This window comes from Dipodomys merriami, unplaced genomic scaffold, assembly GCF_024711535.1.
Source record: "Dipodomys merriami isolate MVZ:Mamm:240054 unplaced genomic scaffold, mDipMer1.0.p SCAF_680, whole genome shotgun sequence".
NCBI lineage: Eukaryota > Metazoa > Chordata > Mammalia > Rodentia > Heteromyidae > Dipodomys > Dipodomys merriami.
In genome coordinates, this window is record NW_027206269.1 from 193,124 (window position 1) to 212,457 (window position 19,334).

Here is a 19,334-nt window from a genome sequence, read left to right on the forward strand (position 1 = left end):
CGCATGCACGCCCATGCACTCTGCCCTGAGCCGCTGGGGACACAGCTTGGGGGGGGGGAAGTGCCCTAATACTGGCCTGGCCCCGAGCGGAGCACCGCAGGCGGAGCCCGGACCTGGCTGCCGGGCGGCGGCCGCGCACAGCTCAGTCCAGTCCGCGCGCGCGGGAGGAAAACTCCCGGAGCCGGAGCGAGACCGCCCCGCCGGGACTGCTCCAGGAGCCTGGCCACGCCCCCTGGATGGCTCCGCCTCTTGAGACCACGCCCACACTGCCTTTGTCGCTCCTGACTGGTCCCCTTCCCGGCCTGGCTCCTCCCCTGGATGGCTCCACCTCCCCTTAGTCACGCCCCTTCACTTGCCGGCCTCGTGTTTGACCACGCCCTGCCCCAGCCTTTCGCCTACACCTCCCTCTGACCACGCCCGCCGTGACCACGCCCCCCGAGGAAGCCAGCCTCCAGAATGGCCCAATCCTAGAAGATCCCGCCCCTAGACTCCTCCCCACTCCTCCTTTCTCCCCGCCCCGGGCGCTCCTGCCCCGCCCCGCCCCTCCTGGTGCGGTTTACCGGGCAAATGCGAACCATGCTCGTCTTCCTGGGTCAGACTGACTTGGTCCAGCCGCTGCCCTTGGGCTCCAGCCCCGTTCCTTCCCCTGGCCGCGCCTGGGAGCCCGTCGGATCCCTGTCCGGCCTGGGTCCTTCCCTCCGCATCACCGAGCGCTGGTTCACTCACCAAGAAACAGATCCTTGCCCTCCTGAGGGAAAAGGATCAAGGTCATCCCACGTGGGATGTGCGGTGGCTCACGACTGTAATTCTAGCTACTTGGGAAGCAGAGATCCGGAGGATCGTGGTTTAAGGCCAGTCTGGACAAGAAAGTTCAATAAACCCTATCTCAACCAATAAGTTCTGGGCATGATAGTGCACGTCTGGCTACCAGGCAAGCATAAATAAAAAGAGACTCTATTAGGGAAAAAAAAAAAAAAACAAAAAAAAACGTCTAAAGCAAAACAGAAAAAAGTCTGGGGGCGTGGGCCAAGGGATAGGGCCCCTGTCTAAGCAGGGCAAGGCTCAAACCCTAGTGCCAAATAACAATAAAAATGCCACACACAAAAAGAGGTTCAAGAAGCCACCAGAGCGAGGGTGCAATTTTAAACAGCGCATTCGTTTGACTTATTTCTGGGTTTCTCTGAAGGCAGAGCCTTGGCTGCCTCATTCTCTGCTCCCCAGGGTTGGAATCTGGGGGGACCTGACAGGGCTGCAGCAGCTCCGGGGGAAAGACAGACAGCTAGGATGGAGACGGGTGCAGAGTTCTCATCCGTGCCACCGGGAGGCAGCAAACCACAGCACATGGCTCTGGGAAGAGCCATGATCGGAGGCTCAAGGGAAGTTCCCTCCTAACCAGCCTCGTGGCTGGACCCCCAGCGCTGCAGAGGGTCAGTACGAGACCCTTTGGGGATCACTGGTATCAAAGATACCCCGGCACCTCTTCTTTCAAAGAGAAAAATGCCCCTCCACCCCACCCAGGGGAGAGAGGATAGGGCTCCCTCTTGTATCCAAGGAGGTAATGCCACGGCCTACCAATGTCACTATTCTCAACCCTGTTTTACTATCGATTATCCCACCACCCATCACAGGCACTGCTGCATTTTGATTTTGTTTTTGCTTCTATTTGTTTAGTTTCTCTGCTCCTGGGGCCAGTGCTCTACCACTTGAGCCACAGCTCCCCTTCCAACTCTTTTGAGATTGGAGGTAAGAGTCTCACCGACTTTCCTGCCCAGGCTGGCTTCCAACTGTGATCCTCAGATCTCAGCCTGCTGAGTAGCTGCCAGGACACAGGCGTGAGCCTCCGGTGCCCCACCCAGGCAGTGCTTTCAAGATGTACAAACAGCAGGGAATTTAATTCTCAACAGTTCTCCCAGAGGGAGGAAGCTGCTCAGAATCTGACCGAGGTGAGGGTTACACAGAATGGCTAGGAACCGCTCGCACAAAGATGAAAGTCAGCTCTAAACTATTTTAATCTTTTAATCCTTGTAATCCTAACGATTCAAGAGGCTGAGATTTGAGGGTCACTGGGGCCTCTGAAGCCCCATGTACCCCCAACCACGTGCAGCTACGAACAGAGATATCTATTTAATAAAAAAGCATCTCTATGACACTCACACAAGCAACAGTTAAAGAAAATAAAAACAAAAATCCCTGGCTGACCCCGCCCCCTGTCCCCCTTCTCACCCCCCCCAGCTCCCCCTCCCCCTGCCACCCTCCCACCCACCCGGCCTGAGCACTAGCCACAAGTTCAGGGCCTTGTGGCTGGCAGCCCTGAGGTACACAGAGCATCTGTCTTTCAGATGCTCCATGGAGAGGCCCCTCCTCCCCCCCCCCCACAGTATCCCACAGAGCAGCAGAGATGGGGGGTGGGGCAGGAGGCACTAGCTTGGAGGAGGGAGGGACTGTGCAGAGCTCACTGGCTTTGCCATGTGAGTTGATCACTGTTGCCCAGGCCCAGGCAGGAGATTAAGCCTGAATTTGTGACCAGAGAATGGCCTTGGCCGTTTGGGTCCCAGGCAGGAATGTTTGAGCTCAGCAGGAGAGGGAACAAAGGGCAGACACAGATCCACAGGGGACAGGGGACAGGCCAGCCAGGAAACATGGAATGGACACCCCCCCCTCCCAGATGTGAGAGCCCTGAGCTCCAGCTTATTTTGTTTATTGTTTGTTTGGTTTTGGCAGTCGTGGGGCTTGAACTCTGGGCTTGGGCTCTGTCCCTCAGCTCTTCAGCTCAAGGCTAGTGCTCTACCACTTGAGCCACAGCACTACTTCTGGTTTTCTGGTGGTTAATTGGCGATAAGAGTCTCACAGACTTTCCTGCCTGGGCTGGCTTTGACTCTCCATCCTCAGATATCAGCCTCCTGAGTAGCTAGGATGACAGGTGTGAGCTACAGGCACCCAACCTATTTTGTTTACTTTGTGTGTGTGTGTGTGTGTGTGTTGTTTTTTCTTTTCAGCCCAGGCTGGTCTTGAACTCTCCATTCTCCTGCCAGCATTGCCTGTGAAGCCTAGGCTGACAGGGGTACACTTCACCATACCACAGCACTATTTCATCTTTTACGATGTGGTTGTGTTTCCCAAGCCCCCGTGGTTCACACCTGTAATCCCAGATACTCAGGAAGCTGAGATCTAAGGACAGAGGGCATGAAAGTTTGTGAGACTTTTATTTCCAATTAACTAGCAAAAACCCAGAAGTGGAAATATGGTTCAAGTGGTAGAGCACCAGCATTCAGAAGAAAAAAAAAAAAAAGCTAAGGGACAATGCCTACCTAAGCCATGAGTTCAAGCCCTAGGAATGGAACCAAAGAAGAAAAAAAAAATCAATGCTGAAGGAGTGGTTTAGATGATCAGGATGATCAGCCTGGTAAGCCCAAGACCTTGAGTTCAATCCCCAAGTATTGACTCCAAAAGAAAATATACCCTGTGGAGCTGGTATCCGAACGTCCCCATTTCTCAGGTGGAGAAACTGAGGTTCTGAAAGGGGAAAGCACAACTAGGGAACAGAGAAGTAGTTCCTGTTTCACAGAGAGGGTGAGTCACTGGGCCAGGATCACACACAGCTCATCATGGATGAGCCAGGATCCAAACCCACCATTCAAACCTGGCTTGATTTTTGTGTTCTGCCCTTTCAGGCCCAACACCATCCCTTATTTATGTTTCCGGGCTCTGGAAAAGGGGTCCTGACCTCCTGACCTGGGCGGGCACAGGGTGGGTCGCATCATGGACACTGCCCCGGGAATGCGGCCCCACTGGTTTGGACAGCTTGAGTCTGGCAGAGCTGCGGGAGGGAAGGGGAGGGAGGGAGGAAGGGAGGAAACGGGCAGGGCGTGGACAGGAGGTTGGTTGGGCAGCCTGTCCGGCAGGGCTCCCCGTCCCGGCAGCTCCTCCTGGCTCCACTCTTCCCTTACAGGGTGACTCCTCCCCACCTCCTTTCAGAGAACAGGGGACAGCCATGTACGGGGTGCAGGTGGTCTCACAAGCAGCCAGGGTTCAGGCTGAGGTGTCTGAAACCCGGAAGGCTGGGTCTACAAGATGCACTGGGAGACGAGATCCAGATGGTGGGAGCGACGGACGCCAGCCACCGAGCCTTGTGGGGCTCTTGCAGAGGCCCGGGCAGCGCCAGGGCCTCGCCCCTTTGTGGCGGGTCCTAGAGGAGGGGCCGGGCGGGCGGGAGGGACTCCTGGCAGCCGCTACCCCACCCTGGCAGAGATTCGTTTCAATATTGTGACAATAGTCACAACTGGACAGGTGCACACCTGTATCTAGGGCGGGCCGGCAGGGGGTCATTGGAGCAGAGACAGACGGGGTGTCCAGCCAGCAGGGGCAGGCTAAGGGGGGGGGGGTGGGAGCAGCGGGGTGTGTGTGTGTGTGTGAGGTGGATTCTCAGGGTGACTCAGGGACAGGCAGAGCATCTGAGTCACCATGGACCCTCTCCTGTTGTGCCGGCCAGAGCCTGGCCTCCTCTTGGCCCCAGGAGGCTGTATTTTTAGGGGGGCCTCTCCCGGCCCCCCAGCCTGGGGCTGAATGAGTCAGCACACCGGGCCCCAAGGCCAGCTTGATTTTTCCATCCTTCCCATTGTCCTGCGAGAAAAGTAAATACATGTTACACAACAAGGGGTACAGCTGGGCCAGCCCCTCCTGTCCCCTTTGAAGGAGGGGGGAGGGGGGAGAGGAGGGAGGCCTCTTTACCAGGCCCTCTGCCAGCCTCCTGCCCACGGGCTCTTCCCCTGTCCCTGAAAAGGAAACCAGAGTTCAGAGAGGGCAAGCCACTTGCCAGGGTCACACAGCCAGGCAGAGCTGGGGTTTGAAGCTAGGTTGGCTTCCTGCTATGTTCTTCAGTGCCCCCTACCACCCCCCCCACCCGCCCCAGCCTTCTGCGGCTGGCTGGGAGAATGCCACTCTTCTTGTTCCAAACTGGTTCTCAGAGCGAGCTGGGGTTTTCTCCAGCTGCTGGAAAAACAGAGGGGACCACGGACCTTCAGAATGTGGCGGTGGCCTCCTTGGAGTAGGTGGCCCGGTCGAGCTGCGGAAAGGGGGACAGGTTGCAGGGGTGAAGGGTCACCCAGGTGCTGAAGGAACCAGGGGTCCACCCTCCCCTCCACAGTTCCCTCAGGGGTGAGTCAGAGCCAGGCACCCCCCCACCCCTGCGCTCCATGTGTGGGCAGATCGCAGCCCCATCCGGCCTCCCCGCGCTCCTGTGTCCAGTACACGTGTGTCCTCGCGTGCTCACACACACACACACAGCCCCACAGGGAGCGGCATGGAGAGGGGAGGAGAGCATGTGGAGGTGCAGTTGGAACGATTCCCCAAATCTGCTAATCCTCAGTGACACTCCTGGGCCAGGCCCAGCTGAGTCAGTGGGGAGCAGGGGCCCAGCTGCCCCTGGGGCTGGGAGTGGAAGCTGGGCAGGGTGGACAGGGCTGGGGACTGGAGGGCTGAGATGCCCAGGGCCTGGGTTCCCTTCTGTGGAGGCAGAGTTGAGATGGGTCACTCATCCCTGGCCAGGAGCCCAGGCCCCTTTAACCCCCCCCAGGCTGGAGGGACCAATCAGCAGAGGGGGGGGGCATGTCCTGGGGCCTAACCTGGAATCAGCTGTCACTGAACAAGAAATTGATTCCCGGGCTGGGAAGGTGGCTCAGTGGTAGAGCGCTTGCCTTGCATGCCTGAGGCCCTGGGTTCGATTCCTCAGCACCACATAAGCAATAAGAAAAAAGCCAGAAGTGGCGCTGTGGCTCAAGTGGTAGAGCACTAGCCTTGAGCCAAAGAGCTGAGGGACAGCGCCCAAGCACAGAGTTCAGGTCCCATGACAGGACCAAAAAAAAAAAAAAAAAAAAAAGAAATCGATTCCCACCTTCAGTCGAGTCTTTGGCACCCAGCAGCTGAGCGGCAAACCTGCTGACCTGGAGTCCATCTACTTCCTAGGAGTTGTGGCAAAAGCTCTCCAAACTTCGGGAAGTGTGGACACAACCCCCTCCGGTTGGAGAAGGCCTCTCTGACCCGAGGGTCGTGAGAAACGTCCAACCTGCACGGCTGCCTGTGCCTGCTTCCTTCGCAGATGAGACGTACTGGTCACTGCGCAGGCTGGACCACTTGCTTAGGGTCTCAGCAGCAGAACGGCTGGGAATCTGAACCCTGATCAAGGCTGCTCTCCTTCCCTCAGTGAAAAAGCAGACCTCGGTCTTATTCTTCCCCAGGGGACTCCCGGCCAGCAATTCCTTATGGGACCTTCTAGAAGTGTTCTGCATTTGTATACAAGCAAACCCCCGCACTCCTTGATAACATACTAGCGACCACACCTGGCGCTTGGCGTCCCCCTAACCCCCCCCCCCAAAGGCATCTGGGTTATTGTCAGCTTCCTCCCAGCAGGCACCAGGTGCTTCTCAGAGATTCCTGAGGGGTGAAGTTGGAGTGAGGAACCGTGGGGTGGGGTGCAGGCAGGAGAGCCAGGCACAGGCAGAGCCAGAGGTACCTCGAGTTCCCCTGAGCCCCTCCCTGGCTCAGGAGCCATGTGTGGAGTCGGGAACCAGGCCAGCCAGGCTGGCGGAGGTGGCAAATGTCGTAAATGAGTGAATGAATGAGGCTCATTGACCTGACTCCGAAAGATACACTTCTGATGTGAGCCCCGTGGCTCACGCCTGTCACCCTAGCTACGCCAAAGGCTGAGATCTGAGGATAAAGATTCAAAGCCAGCTCTGGCAGATAAGTCTCTGCGAGACTTTATCTCCAATGAGCCACTCAAAAACTGAAAATGGAGCTGTGGTTCAAGTGGTTGTGTGGTAGCCTTGAGCAAAAAGAGCTCAGGGACATTGCTCGAGCCCAAGTTCCATGACTGACAAAAAAAAAAAAAAAAAAAAAAAGCGAGCAAAGAAAGAAAGAAGGTACACTTCTGAACTCACACATTGAAGGTGATGTAGGGGAAGGGAAATGGCACCCCCAGCTTACCCTTTAGATACCACGTCCAGGATAAAGTCCTCAGCCGGGTATTGGTGGCTCATCCCTGCAGTCCTCGCTGCTCAGGAAGCTGAGATGTGATCAAAGCCAGGCTAGGTAGACCGAGAGACTCTTCTCTCCAATCAACCAGCAAAACCAGCTGGAAGTAGAGAGGTGGCTCAAGTGGTTGAGCACCAGCCTTGAGCAGGAAAAGCCAACTGAGAATGTGAGGTCTTGAGTTCAAATCCCAGCCTTGACAGACAAGTCTCCAATTGACATTTGGAACAGAGAGAAGGGGTGACATGGTCCAAAAAGAAAGGCACTCTTTGCCTGACCGATGCCGCTGAAGCCCCTCTGTATATCCCCTTTATCATAACGATTAAACATAAACGTGGAACAGGGGTAGAGAAAAAAAAACAAGTAAGAACTTGAGGTACCAGCACACACGCGTGCACACGCACGCACACATGGGCACACACAGGGGCTCTAGCTGAAGACTGATGGACTTTGGATGCTGGTGTGAAGTTCTTGACCTATGGCCACTTTGTGGGGACATTCTCGGGAGCCCCTGTGCTCCACCCCCCCCAGCCCCTCCAGAGTGGGACTGGACCCTCCCTGCTGGCTCTGTCCGTCTGTCCATCTCCAGTGGCACGCGTCCTGCCCTAGGGGGACGTGCTGGCCGGGTTGTGCAACGTGGCTGTTCTGAGCCAGAATGGAGCAGCTCCCGGAGGCTCGGTGGTGCCAGGGCCTGGGGTGGTGAAGGTTTGGGTCGGGGACATTGCGTCCACCCCAGCTGGCGCGAGGGGGCAGTGGTGGCCCCCCCCCCAACACACAGACGTGGGCCAGGACGGGGCCAAGCTCCGGGTGTGGATTATCCGCAAGAATCCATTTCCAGCCCTCCGGCGAGTGCGGAAAGCTATTCGCGCCCTGTGACAGAGAAGGAAACTGAGGCCGGGGGCAGTGGATCACCAGCTTGACCGCCCTGGCCAGCGCGGGAGCGAGGGTCAGCCCGAGCCTGGGGGTGCGGTGCCCGCGGGGTGCGGGTGGGGGCCCCGCCGGGCCAGGTGAGCCCCGCGGCCCGCGGCGCTGCGGGGCCGGGCCGGGCTCCCGGGCTCCGCCCCCGGGGCGCAGGGGACCCCGCCCTCCCCACCAGGAAGGTAGGCGCCACCTTCTCGGGGCGCGTCCGGCGGGCGCCCCGCCCCGCGGGGAGTGACCCCGCGCGCCGCCGCCCGCACTCGGGGCTCCCCGCGCTCCCGGCCGCCCGCACTCGGGGCTCCCCGCGCCCCGCCGCCCGCTCCCCGCGCGCCGTCCTCGCCGCCGCCATGCACTCGCTGTTCAGGAAGAGAAACAAAGGCAAATACAGCCCCGCGGTGCAGACCCGCAGGTGAGGGGGGCCCGGCCGGGCGGGCGGGGGACGCGGGGGGCCCTGGAGCCGCCAAGCGGGGGCACCGGGCACCCCTAAAACCCCCGGAGCGCTCCTTCGTGCGTGCGTGTGTGTGGGGGGGGTCCTGGATCGCGGGAGACGGAAGTTGGGGTACAGGGCGGCTCGGCGCTCCCGGGGCGCCCTGGAGTTGGGGAGATCTTCCGGGAACGGGTGGACAGCTGGGTGGGGGGGACACTTTCCGGACTGGGGGTGTCAGGAGGACCCGGGGTTCGGGAAGGTGTGCGGGGCTGGAGGAGGAGGAGGAGAAGGGGGGCGCGGGCAGGTGCTGGGGAGCGGGGGAGCCCGCCCGCGCGCGCGCGCCCCTGTCTGCGGCCTCTCCCGCGCCCCAGCCGCGCCCCAGGCCGTGGGGGACGCGGGGTCGGTGTGTGTGGGGGGGACAGGCTGGGGTTCCCCGCCTCTTTCGGGCCCCACACGACTTCTCAGGGGTGTGGCTCCGCGCACCCCGCCCCCAACCCCGAAACTGGCGGCGGCGGCGGCGTCTGGCCGGGCCTGGCCGTCCCGGGGCCCGGGGCGCAGTGACAAGTCCCGATGCGTCTGCGCGGCCCACGGCCGTGCTGATAAGCGTCATGAATTCACTTAATAACCGGTTTGGGGCGGGGGAGACCTCAGCCCCTGCCTGAACCCCCCCCCACTAGGGAAAAAGGAGACCCTCTCCTGCTCCCAGGGTCCTCACAGCCCTCTGTGGGAGCCCCCCCGCCCCACTTCTCCCCAGGCCCCAGAAGGGGCAGCGGAGGACCCTGGGCCCAGGCCCACCTGTCGGGCAGGTGCCCAGGCTCCCCGGAGTTCTGCGCCCTGGGGTCTCCCTCACCATTCCAACTCCAAGGGCTTTGCTCCCCTCTCCTCCCCCCTCCATCTTTCCCAGCCCCAGGGACTGGGCAGGGGCTCCCCCCTGCTCTGTTCTTCAGGGGCCCCGTCCAGCTGGCGCTCGGTCTCCGCTGGGGTCCCTTCCAGCCCCGGCGCTGTCCTCCCGGACATTGCACAATCCGGGGCTCCCGGCCAGCCCCACACAACTGCCCCTGCGTCCTCACCATCCTCACCCAGAGCCCGGCCCCTCCGGTCCCCCCCACACGGCCCGCCCCGCCTGGCCTCCGCCTTCCGTCGCCCAAGGTCTGGGCTGAGAGTCCTGGAAGGTTCCAGTGCAGCAGACAAGCCTGGAGGGAAGGAAGGGAGGTCTCCCATCCTGGCTAGCTTTGGGGACTTGGGGGGGGGGCGGACTCACAGGGAGGGGAGCCCATCTCTGGCCCTGCCTAGCCCTTGGCTCCCCATTTCAGCTTGGAAGTCTCTCCAGGAAGGATTCTGGCTTCCCTCTCCAGGATGGGGAAGCATCTCGCGGGGTCCGGCGGCCGTCACCCCAGAGCGACTGCCCTTAGGAAGGGGGCACAGCGCCCCCTCTGCCCGCCCTGTCCCCTCTGTGAGGGACGCGCTCCTGGGCACGGAGGTGTCCTCAGCATGGGGTCTGATGTGAGGGGCATCGGGAGGGGGGTTTGGCAGTTGGTCCCCAAGTTTTCTTTCCCCCGGGGCGCCTTTGCTAGCCCAGGAGAGGATAGAGTTGGCCGTGAAGTGTCAGTGCCGGAGGCCAACACTGGTGGCTGGCCCTGGCCTTGCAGGGGCCCCGAGCCTCAGTTTCCCTCTTCGTGAAGAGGGGGTGATAAGTAGCCCCCACGTGGGCTGGCCGAGCCGTGCCCCGATGCACAGGAAGTGCCCGGATGAAGGCTGTCAGCCCGTCCTGTGCCCGTCCTGACGTTGGCCTCTGCGCAGCCAAGAGCTTGATCTGGGCAGCGAGCGCCCCTCCCTGTGCCCCAGCCTCTCAGCTAAGCAGCTGAAACTGGGGAGAGCCTGGGTGTGAACTCCGGTTCCTAATGACAGGTGTGGACGCTGGCGTTCACACCTGAGCTAATGACAGGGTCAGGCCTGATGGCCCAGGTCACAAAAGACAGCGTCCAGCCCAGCTGGGAGGGAGGCTCTGTGTGTGGGGGGGCGGGGGGGGGGGAGATCTGGTTCCGCTTTTCTGGCTGTGCTACCCTGAGGGAGCCCACTGGCCTCTCTGAGCCTCCTCCATTCCTCCAGGGGAGCCAGCGCCTGCTTGCCTGAGGCTGATCTCTGACCATCCGGTCAGGGAGATGAGACAGGGTTGGGCGTAAACACAGATGTGTGTTTGTGATTTCTGATGATGGGGCCCAGGCCCAGGGGACAGAACACAGCGCTGGTCAGACTGGGTCCCCATTCAGACCCCACTCACCCGGCCTTGCAACTATCTGGAGCGAGGCCTGTTGGGAGATACCTCAGGGAGGACTTCCTGGAGGAGGTGTCGGTGGCCCTGCTCTGTAGACAGGCCGAATTTTGATGCTGCCTCATTTGAGAATAGAGCCCCATCTACAAGATGGAGCTAATGTCACCCCTCTACCTAATAATCACCAGGCAGCCTCTGCACCTCCAGACTCTACCTAGACAGGGTCTTTTGAGGCTGGCCCAGCCCTTTGGGGAAGGGGACTCTGCCTGGGTTGCAGGGCTTTGTGGACAGGGGCTGGCTAACAGAGGCCTGTCTTCATAGAAGGCATCAGCCCCTTAACAGCTAAGAGCACAGAGTTTGCCTGCCAGGTATAAGTTCAAGCCCCAGCCCTGCCTCTATGGAGCTGTGTGACCCGGGGGCTGGTCCCTTAACATCTCTGATCTGTGAAGTGGGACAGATTTGTCGGATGGATGAAAGTAAGGGAGCATGTGAAGAACCCAGCTCTGGACGGGGCTCACAGCGAGCCCTGTGAATCAGCCCCTCCAGACCCTGAAAGCCCAGAGCTGGCCGGGACTCAAGCAGATCACACCAGCATCCATCCTCAATGACAGCTGGAAAGGGCAGTGACTGGGGTGGGGGGGTGTGAGGAGGGCGTCGGCAAAGCCCACCCCCCTCCAAGCCACCCCCCCCAGCCCCCAGTGTGTGCCACGGAGACAGGATGGCTTCCATCCTGGCCCACCCTAGGTGGGCTAGGTCCCATTTCCCTAGGACAACACTGAAGTCTGGACTACAGGCACCCGCTCACCAGCCGGGCTACAGTGCAGATGGCCTGCACTGCAGTGGGAAGGAAGGTCAGATCCCCTTCTGTACTGGTAGCAGCTCTTTCCAGGGGCCTGCGGGTTAGATGGAGGCACCCCCCTCTGTCCCCCACCAGGGTGCACCCCTGGGGCCTCTGGTTCCATCTATGCCCTCTCCTGTCTGCCCACACCAGCCTGTCCAGGGGGGCAGAAAAAGAGCAACGGCCTCCAGCCTTCCTTGTCTGCGTTTCACCAGGTTTTCCTCCAGCGGCCTCCTGAGCCCGGAGCGCTGCCCGCAGCTCCTCGTTCACTCAAATAGATCTCACGTGTGGCTGCCTCCGGAACTCGCAGCCCAGAGGGGACTTGTGCCTGAATTCCGGCCCTCATCCCTTCCCTGCTGTAGCCCCTGCCCCCCACACCCCGTCCCTCTGTCCTCCTGTCCCTCGGTCCCTGTGTGTAAGGCAGCCTGGGCTTCTCCTTTGCCCGCTGGTCTGCGGTCCTTTCCCGCTTGCTCCCCACCCCTCACCTATCCCTTTGGTCATTCTTACCGCAGGGCCATTTGACTCAGTGGCGGCCAGACGGGGCCAGCTGAATGAATGGGTGGGTGGAGGAGAGCCTGGAAGGGCTGAGGAGCATCTCCTTTAAGAGGAGCCCCCTTCGCCATCCTGTGCATGTTGAGCACCCCCCCCCCGCCGTGGTCTGGGAAGGTGAGGGTGGTGGCTGGGGGGGGGTCTTTCTAGAGAGAAGAGTGGGGAAGGGTCTGAGCAGCTGCCCCTAGGTAGTTTCTGTGAAGATGAGGATGGTGGTCAGGGAGCCAGGCAGAGCAAATAGCCTGCCACAGATGCTCAGGGTACCAAGGTCGCAGAACTCATCAAGACCTGCTTTGCTGTTGCCAGAGTGACTGGCTGAAAGTTCTGTGTGTCTATGAGGGGAAGCCGTGTGCAGAGCCTGAGCCCCAGCCCCGTTCTGAGGTCTGGGGGTGGGTGGGGGGCCTTCCCTGAGCAGAAACAGCAGATCCGGCTTCACAATAGAGCAGGCGTTCTGTACCCGCAGGAGGAATGGCTGGGTGTGGGGAAATCTGCCGTCCAGTTACCACAGAAGTTCCCAGTAGGGAGAGTGTCAGTCAATTGACGAATCAATCTGGTATTTATGGAGTACCACCTGTCTACTGCTTTCTCAATGACTTCCTGTAGATACCTCAGATTCTTTCTCCTCCCACTTCCTTTAACCCCTTGCTGTGTGTGTAGGGAGAGGAGGGGGGTTCAGTTCCTTGGTCTCAGCCCTGTCTGCATAAGAGCTTAATCAAGGAGCTTTACCACACTGTCAGAGCCTTAGCTTGGACCAGTGAAATCAGAACCTTTAGAAGCAGCTGCCCTAGGCATTTACACCTGCAGCCAGGTGTAGCCACATTTGTTTTATATCTTAGAGGTGCGTGGCTTGTGTTTCATCTTCAGTGATCCCTTCTTGGTATGTTACTTTCTTGATGCTCATCCGTCCGGTATCACTTTGGTTTCAGGTGTGTCTTCAAATAGCTGATACCCAAGGAAGGAGACTCTTTGTATTCCTGTCAGAGTCTTTTCCTTTTAGTAAGCAAGTTTAACTCGTTTGTGTTTATTGTAATGATGTACATGTTTGTACATTACTGTATTATGATATTTTCTTATCCTCCCCCCCCTCCATTTGCTCTTTTCTGGCCTTTTGTTGGGCTGAGCTATAAATCACAATTGAGTTAGGCCATAAGGCTTGTGTGGGACAACATGGCTGAAAAATACCCTGCCCTGGATGATCCAGAATCTTCCAGATTATAATCATTGGGATGCTTTCCTTAATCCTACCTATTAGCCTATGTATTTTTACACGATAAGGACTTACTCATTTTTTTTTTAATAGGGTAGAGGGCTCTCTCCTGTAGCCCTTAATTCCAGGCTTGCATAAGCCTGGGGCTCAGGATATAAGGTGTTAAATGAGTAGTCTAGCATGCAGGAAGTTCCTGTCTTTAGGGGCTGTTCATGGTGACTGTCCTGTCCGCAGGGTCTGAAGGAGGGGCAGGAGATGATGAGGAAGAGTTGGAAGAGAAAAGCATTCAGGTCTTATCCCATCTGGGGCCTCTGGTCACCACTAGCACCGGTGTTTACCACCCACCTGACCTCTCCCCCCCTCGCCACCTAGCACTGGGCACAAGCTGCAGCCCTAGCTCAGAAGCTCAGTGGGTCCCACCCTGAAGTAGGAACTAATAGTGCCTACCTTGGCAGGTTGCCGGGAAGACTGGAGATGGAGCCCACAGCAAGCCCCAGGTAGGGTGTAGCCGGGATCCACCCAGAGCTGATTCCCTGCACTTGCAAGGCCTGTTCAGAGGGACAGGCTGGGTGTCCCTTGTGGTCACATCTCAGGGGAATGACTCAGCCTCAGTTTACCACCACTGACTATGTAGCCCAACCATTGAGATGAATAGTGAGTGCTTTGTCCCCTCCATCAGAGGTCACTCGGTGGTGATTGGGTGATTGGCACTAATGTGTCCTTTGTCCTGAGGAAATAACTCTGGAGCCTGGTTGCCTCTTGTTTGAATCCTGGGAACCCCCAGGTCCCAGCTGAGTGATCCTGACACATTGTTTAGCCCCTCTGAGCCTCCCTTAGCATCACCTGGGAAGTGGGGACATAGGAGTCGCTGACGTGATATGAAACACGCTTGCCATCCCAGCGACTTGGAGGCGGAGATGGGAAAGGAAAACGTCCCTAAGCTCCCACTAAAAACCTGGGTGCAAGCATCTTTTGTCACCCAGCTGTGTGGGATATATAAATGGGAGGATCACAGTCCGGGATAGCCTGAGCATAAATCCCAGACCCTATTACAGAAATCATAACTAAAAGCAAACGGGAGGCGTGTGGCTTGAGTGCTACAGCACCTGCCTAGCAAGCTCAAGGCCCGCGCGGTTCAACACCTGTTCACTGAGCCCCAAGTCTATGCAAATACTGGAATGAAGGGCTATGGACGCCCCCACACACACACACAGTGCCCAGAAGACCATTTCCTGCGGCCCGCACATTCGTAGCCTCACAGATGGGGTTAGGAAGAGGGAGGGGCGTCCAGAGCGATGAGCTGTGGATGGACGGGTGACGCGCAGAAGGCTGAGGGGCACCTCGAGGTGCTCTCATTGTTTCCCTGTTTCCTGAGCACCTACTGCGTGCTGCCTTGGGTTCCGCAGCAGGATGGACAGTCTGGAAATCGGAAACCTTCGCTCCCTTGACCAGGCAGGATGTGTGGGAGCTGAGGGTCAGGCCGCAACGACCCCAGGGAATCACTGACACCACGTTCCCCGAAAGGGTGTCTGGCTGGCAGGGCCAGGCCCCAGGGAGGGAGGGCGAGGCCTGGGGAGGGGTGTGTACTCCACACGTTCCAGACATTCCAGCTCAGCCCACCCCCCTCCGCTTGCCCCACAGACAGACACAGGACACCTCCCCAAGAGGGAGGTGCCCACGCGTGACCACCAGAAAGCCAGGCGGCCCTGCAGGGACAGCACAGGGTGGGCTGTGACTCACCAGTGGACCAAGGCAGCGGACACAGGGGATGTCCGGATGTGACCTCTCCAACGTAGCTTTGTACCCAGCCCTCCTCGCACAGCCCTGCCGGGTAGAGCTGGATTGTAGCGGAGGCAGGTACCCAGCCAGAGCGAGGCAGACAGCTGCTCTAGGCTCTCAAGAGCGTTCACAAGCTGCGGTCACCAGGGGCCCTGGAATTACCTGGCACCAACCAAGCGGTGCTGTCCACTAGTGATGTGAGATCCATTGAGAACACACCGGGGCCGGGTGCCAGGCTGGGAAGACTGAGGACGGAAATGCTAGGAGAACTCTATAAAATGCTCTCCAGGGGTTGGGAAGGTGGCTGCATGGTAGAGCGCTTGCCTAGCATGCATGAAGCCTCAGTGCCACATACACAGAAAAAGCCCGGAAATGGAGTCATGGCTCAAGTGGTGGAGTGCTAGCCTTGAGCAAAAGCAGCTCAGGGACAGTGCCCAGGCCCTGAGTTCAAGGCCCACATACACCCCAGCCGAAACTCTGTCAATCCGTTTGATGGACATTTCCATTTGTAGGCTGCCGTGGACCTGTGTCCTGTTTTGGGTCATGTTGTGTTGGCATGTGATCTGTGACAGGTACCCTTACTGCTGGCCTTCTGGGTGACTGTGGGCTGTCCTGGCCATGCCTGGGCATTGTGCTGCACGGGGTTTGAATACTGCTCCTCGCTTGTGGCAGCTTCTAGCTGCCAGGTCCTTACTCCCAAAGCAGGTCAGGTTGTGGATACTGAGACTCTTAAGTGTGACAGAGGGAGGGACCTAAACCTAGGGTGCCTTTTCTCTTCGCCCGTTGCTCCGCTCCAGATCCTTACACTGACACAAAGAAACCCCTGTCCTGTTTCTGTGCCCAAGAAGCTCTTGTCTGGTCCTTGTGTCCTCGCAAGCCCCGCTCTGGGGCCTCCCCGGCTAAGCCTGGTGCTTATTCACCCCCCCCTGTCTCTTGCAGAGTCCCAAAGCCACTGGGGCCCACACAGCCTGGTCTGGGCTCAGGAGCCATTTGTGGGGCTCACCCAGCCCTATTTCTCCACCCAGCCTCAGCTTCCTCCGGGCTAGGGCAGGGTGTCTATCAGCCTCATCTCCTTCCCTTCCTTCCCTGCCCCAGCAATCTGGAGGAATCATTCACCTCCTCTCGGGGTGTGTGAACCCCCAGAACTCTAGAAGGACCTCCTTCCTCTGTTTGGGACTACACTGTTAACTTCTTTCTGATCGCTTCAGTTTTCTCCCTTGAGTCTGTGGGCTCTGAGTTCCTGGGTCCCTGGTTTTCCTGTCATCTCTGTCTCCCTGCCTTCCCCAGGAGCCCCAGGGACCTTGAAGTGGCCTGGACAGGTGTTTAGTGACACGTCCTCAGTGTCCTTGTCAGCTGGTGGAGGGATTTCTGTCAGTCTCAGAGGTGACGTTGTGTTGTGTTTGGTGATCAGGTGACAGGTATCGGGAGATCTTCCCAACTAGGGCGGGAGATCTTCCCAACTAGGGCGTCAGCCTTTGCCTCTTCTTCACTGCCGAGTTACTGGCTTGCTTGTTTGTTTTTGAAGTACTGGGGTTTGTAATGGTTGCTCAGCTGGTGCTCTGCCATGTGAGGCTCTCCTCCAGCTTGGCATTTTGGTGATGAAATCTAATGAACTTTTCTGCTCAGGATGGCCTCCTATTGCAGTTCTCCAGATCTCAGCCTCCTAAGTAGCTAGGATTACTGGCACCCAGCTTGGATTCCTTTTCAAACATAGTCTCATAGGTTTTGTTGTTGTTTTTTTTCTTTTTTCTTTTCTTTTCTTTTGGGGGGTCCAGTAGTGGGGCCTGAACTCTGGGCCTGGGCGCTGTCCCTCAGCTCTTCAGCTCAAGGCTAGTGTTCTACCACTTGAGCCACAGCACCACTTCTGGCTTTTTTCTTTTTGCTTATGTGGTGCTGAGGAATCGAACCCAGGGCCTCATGCATGCAAGGCAAGCGCTCTACCACTGAGCCACCTTCCCAGCCCCTTGTTGTGTTTTTCTTTAAGTCAGGGCAACCTGGGCCTTGATGCTCTTACTTTGACCTTCCCAGTGGGTTGGGATTATAGCCATGAGCTACCAGGCTCATAGTTACTAAGTGAGTTTTTGGTGGTTTTTGTTTTGTTTTGTGCAAGGAACTTATTTTATGGAATCAAGCATGGCAGGCAAGCAGGGGTCCCCGGGAGAGAGACAGTCCCCCGACAGAACCCAGGCCCCGTGTAGCAAGCATGTGTGAACCTTGGTCATTGTGACCGCTGAGCCCCCTATCTTACACTAAGCAATCGGGGACTTTCTAGAACAAATGTTGATGGACACGTGTTACCAGACAGGCAACCAAAGACACCTAAGGTGCCCAGATCTACCTGGAGGGTCCCCCCCCCAACTGACCTCCCTTTGCTGCCCTGACCTCCCCTCCAGCTCAGTTCTTGAACTTGCCCCCCACCCTAGTGGTCTTGAAACTCAAGTTTCGTGTCAGGAACAACCCTGACCCCACACTCCTCTCCTTAACTGGGCCGAATGGTTCGTGGCTTTTATTGCACGGCCAGTGAAACTGAGACTTAAACACACTGAGAAGCTCCAGCCCATTGCTCATGAGTAATGAGCGGGTGGGATCTGGACACTGGCCTGTCTCCTCGCTAACTTTTGAACGGGCGGTGGGCGTGGCCTCTCTGTAGCGCTGGGCCCCGCCCTTTTGGAGTAGCTGGCTGGGATGAGGGGCGGTGGGCGTGGCCTCTCCGTGTGTCACTGCCCCCTGCCCCCTCGGGGTTGGCTGGCTGGGCTGAGGGGGTGGTGGGTGTGGCCTCTCCGTGTGCCGCTGGGCCCCGCCCTCGGGGGAGTGGCTGGAATGAGGGGGTAGTGGCGGTGGCCTCTGTGTGTGTGTGTGTGTGTGTGTGTGTGTGTGTGTGTGTGTGTGTGTGTGCCGCTGGGCCCCGCCCTCTAGGGGGAGTGGCTGGAATGAGGGGGTGGGCGTGGCCTCTGTGTGTGTGTATGTGGCTGGCTGGGATGAGGGGGCGGTGGGCGTGGCTTCCCCTGTGGCGCTGGCTCCGCCCTCTCGGGGGCGTGGCTGGGATCCCTCGGCTTTCCCCCACGGCGGGATCTTGGGAGGATGGCTGGCGGTGGGCCAGGAGGGAGGAGGCTGTTGGGAAGGACTGTATCTCCGCCTCCATCGAGGCCCCCGGCCCTGCTGCTACAGGTGGCCGCCCAGCGTGGCTCACCCGCAAGATGAAAAGGCAGCGCCGCCCGGCAGTTCCGGCTCCTGGCATCGGCCTCGCTGCCGCCCGCGCCCGACCGCATTCCTGGGCTCCTGGGGTGGACCGTGCGGTCCAGGGGGGCGGGGGGGGGGCACGCACGGCGGGGCGGCGGGCAGGGCCCCGGGGCCTCTCCTTCATGCGCCCCAGATTCTTCAGGGCAAAAGCACGGAGACTGATTCAGACTTAGATCTCAGCTCCGCGCAGCCTCTGCGGGCGGCACACACGCTGTATGCCTCAGTTTCCCTGCCTCCCCGGCCTTGAGCGAATGCACACAGGACCTGCTGTCTGCTCCTTGGCCTGGCTTCTTCCCCGAGCTTCTGGGCGCAGGCTCAGCGGTGCTGGGCGGCTCTCGGGGCTTCATTCATTCATTACGTGTGCAGTACTGGGATTTGAACTCTGGACCTCACCATCTCGCTAGGCAGGCACTCTACCACCTGAGCCACATCCCCAGCTCCCTTTTGCTTATTTTTCAGGTAGTGTCTTGTTTCCCTCCTCCTCCACTAAGGTCTCTTGCGTAGCTGGGATGGCAGGGGCCGTCTACCATGGCCCCTGATCTTCTTGCTCTCTGCCTCCCAAGTCGCTGGGATTGGGGCTGGGAAAGTGGCTCAGTGGTAGAGTGCTTGCTTTGCATTGCATGCATGACGCCCTGGGTTCGATTCCTTAGCACCACATAAGCAGAAAAAGCTGGAAGTGGGGCTGACGCTCAAGTGGTAGAGTACTAGCCTTCAGCTGAAGATCTGAGGGACAGCGCCCAGGCCCAGAGTTCAGGCTCCATGACCGACCAAAAAATAAAAAAATAAAAACCAAGTCGCTGGGATTCTAGGTTTGAGACACAGCACTGGGCATGTTTTGTTTTGTTTTGAGACCGGCTCTTCCTGTGTAGGCGGGAATTCCCAATCTTCTTGCATCAGCCTTGCTGGGATTACAGATGGGAACCACCAGGCTCAGCTCAGCAGAGTGCAGGTGCCATCTCCAGCAAACAAAAATTAAAAACACCAAAAGCTCATTATGCTTTCCCCACATGGCCGAATGGAAGCATTAGTCTCAGTGACACAGCGCCCTGGGGTGCTGTCTTATCTCTATGGCTTCAAT

General features: G+C 58.5%; 1 protein-coding gene across 1 annotated transcript in view; it reads left to right on the top strand.

The window, feature by feature from the left end:
• The first annotated feature begins 8,213 nt into the window (after nucleotides 1-8,213).
• LOC138816073 (periplakin) overlaps nucleotides 8,214-19,334 on the top strand; it is a 31,114-nt gene continuing 19,993 nt past the window's right edge. Inside the window, exon 1 of the mRNA XM_070005605.1 lies at nucleotides 8,214-8,353. Within this exon, the coding sequence (XP_069861706.1) occupies nucleotides 8,292-8,353 (62 nt within the window). The 5' untranslated portion in view covers nucleotides 8,214-8,291. The remainder of the gene's footprint in view (nucleotides 8,354-19,334) is intronic.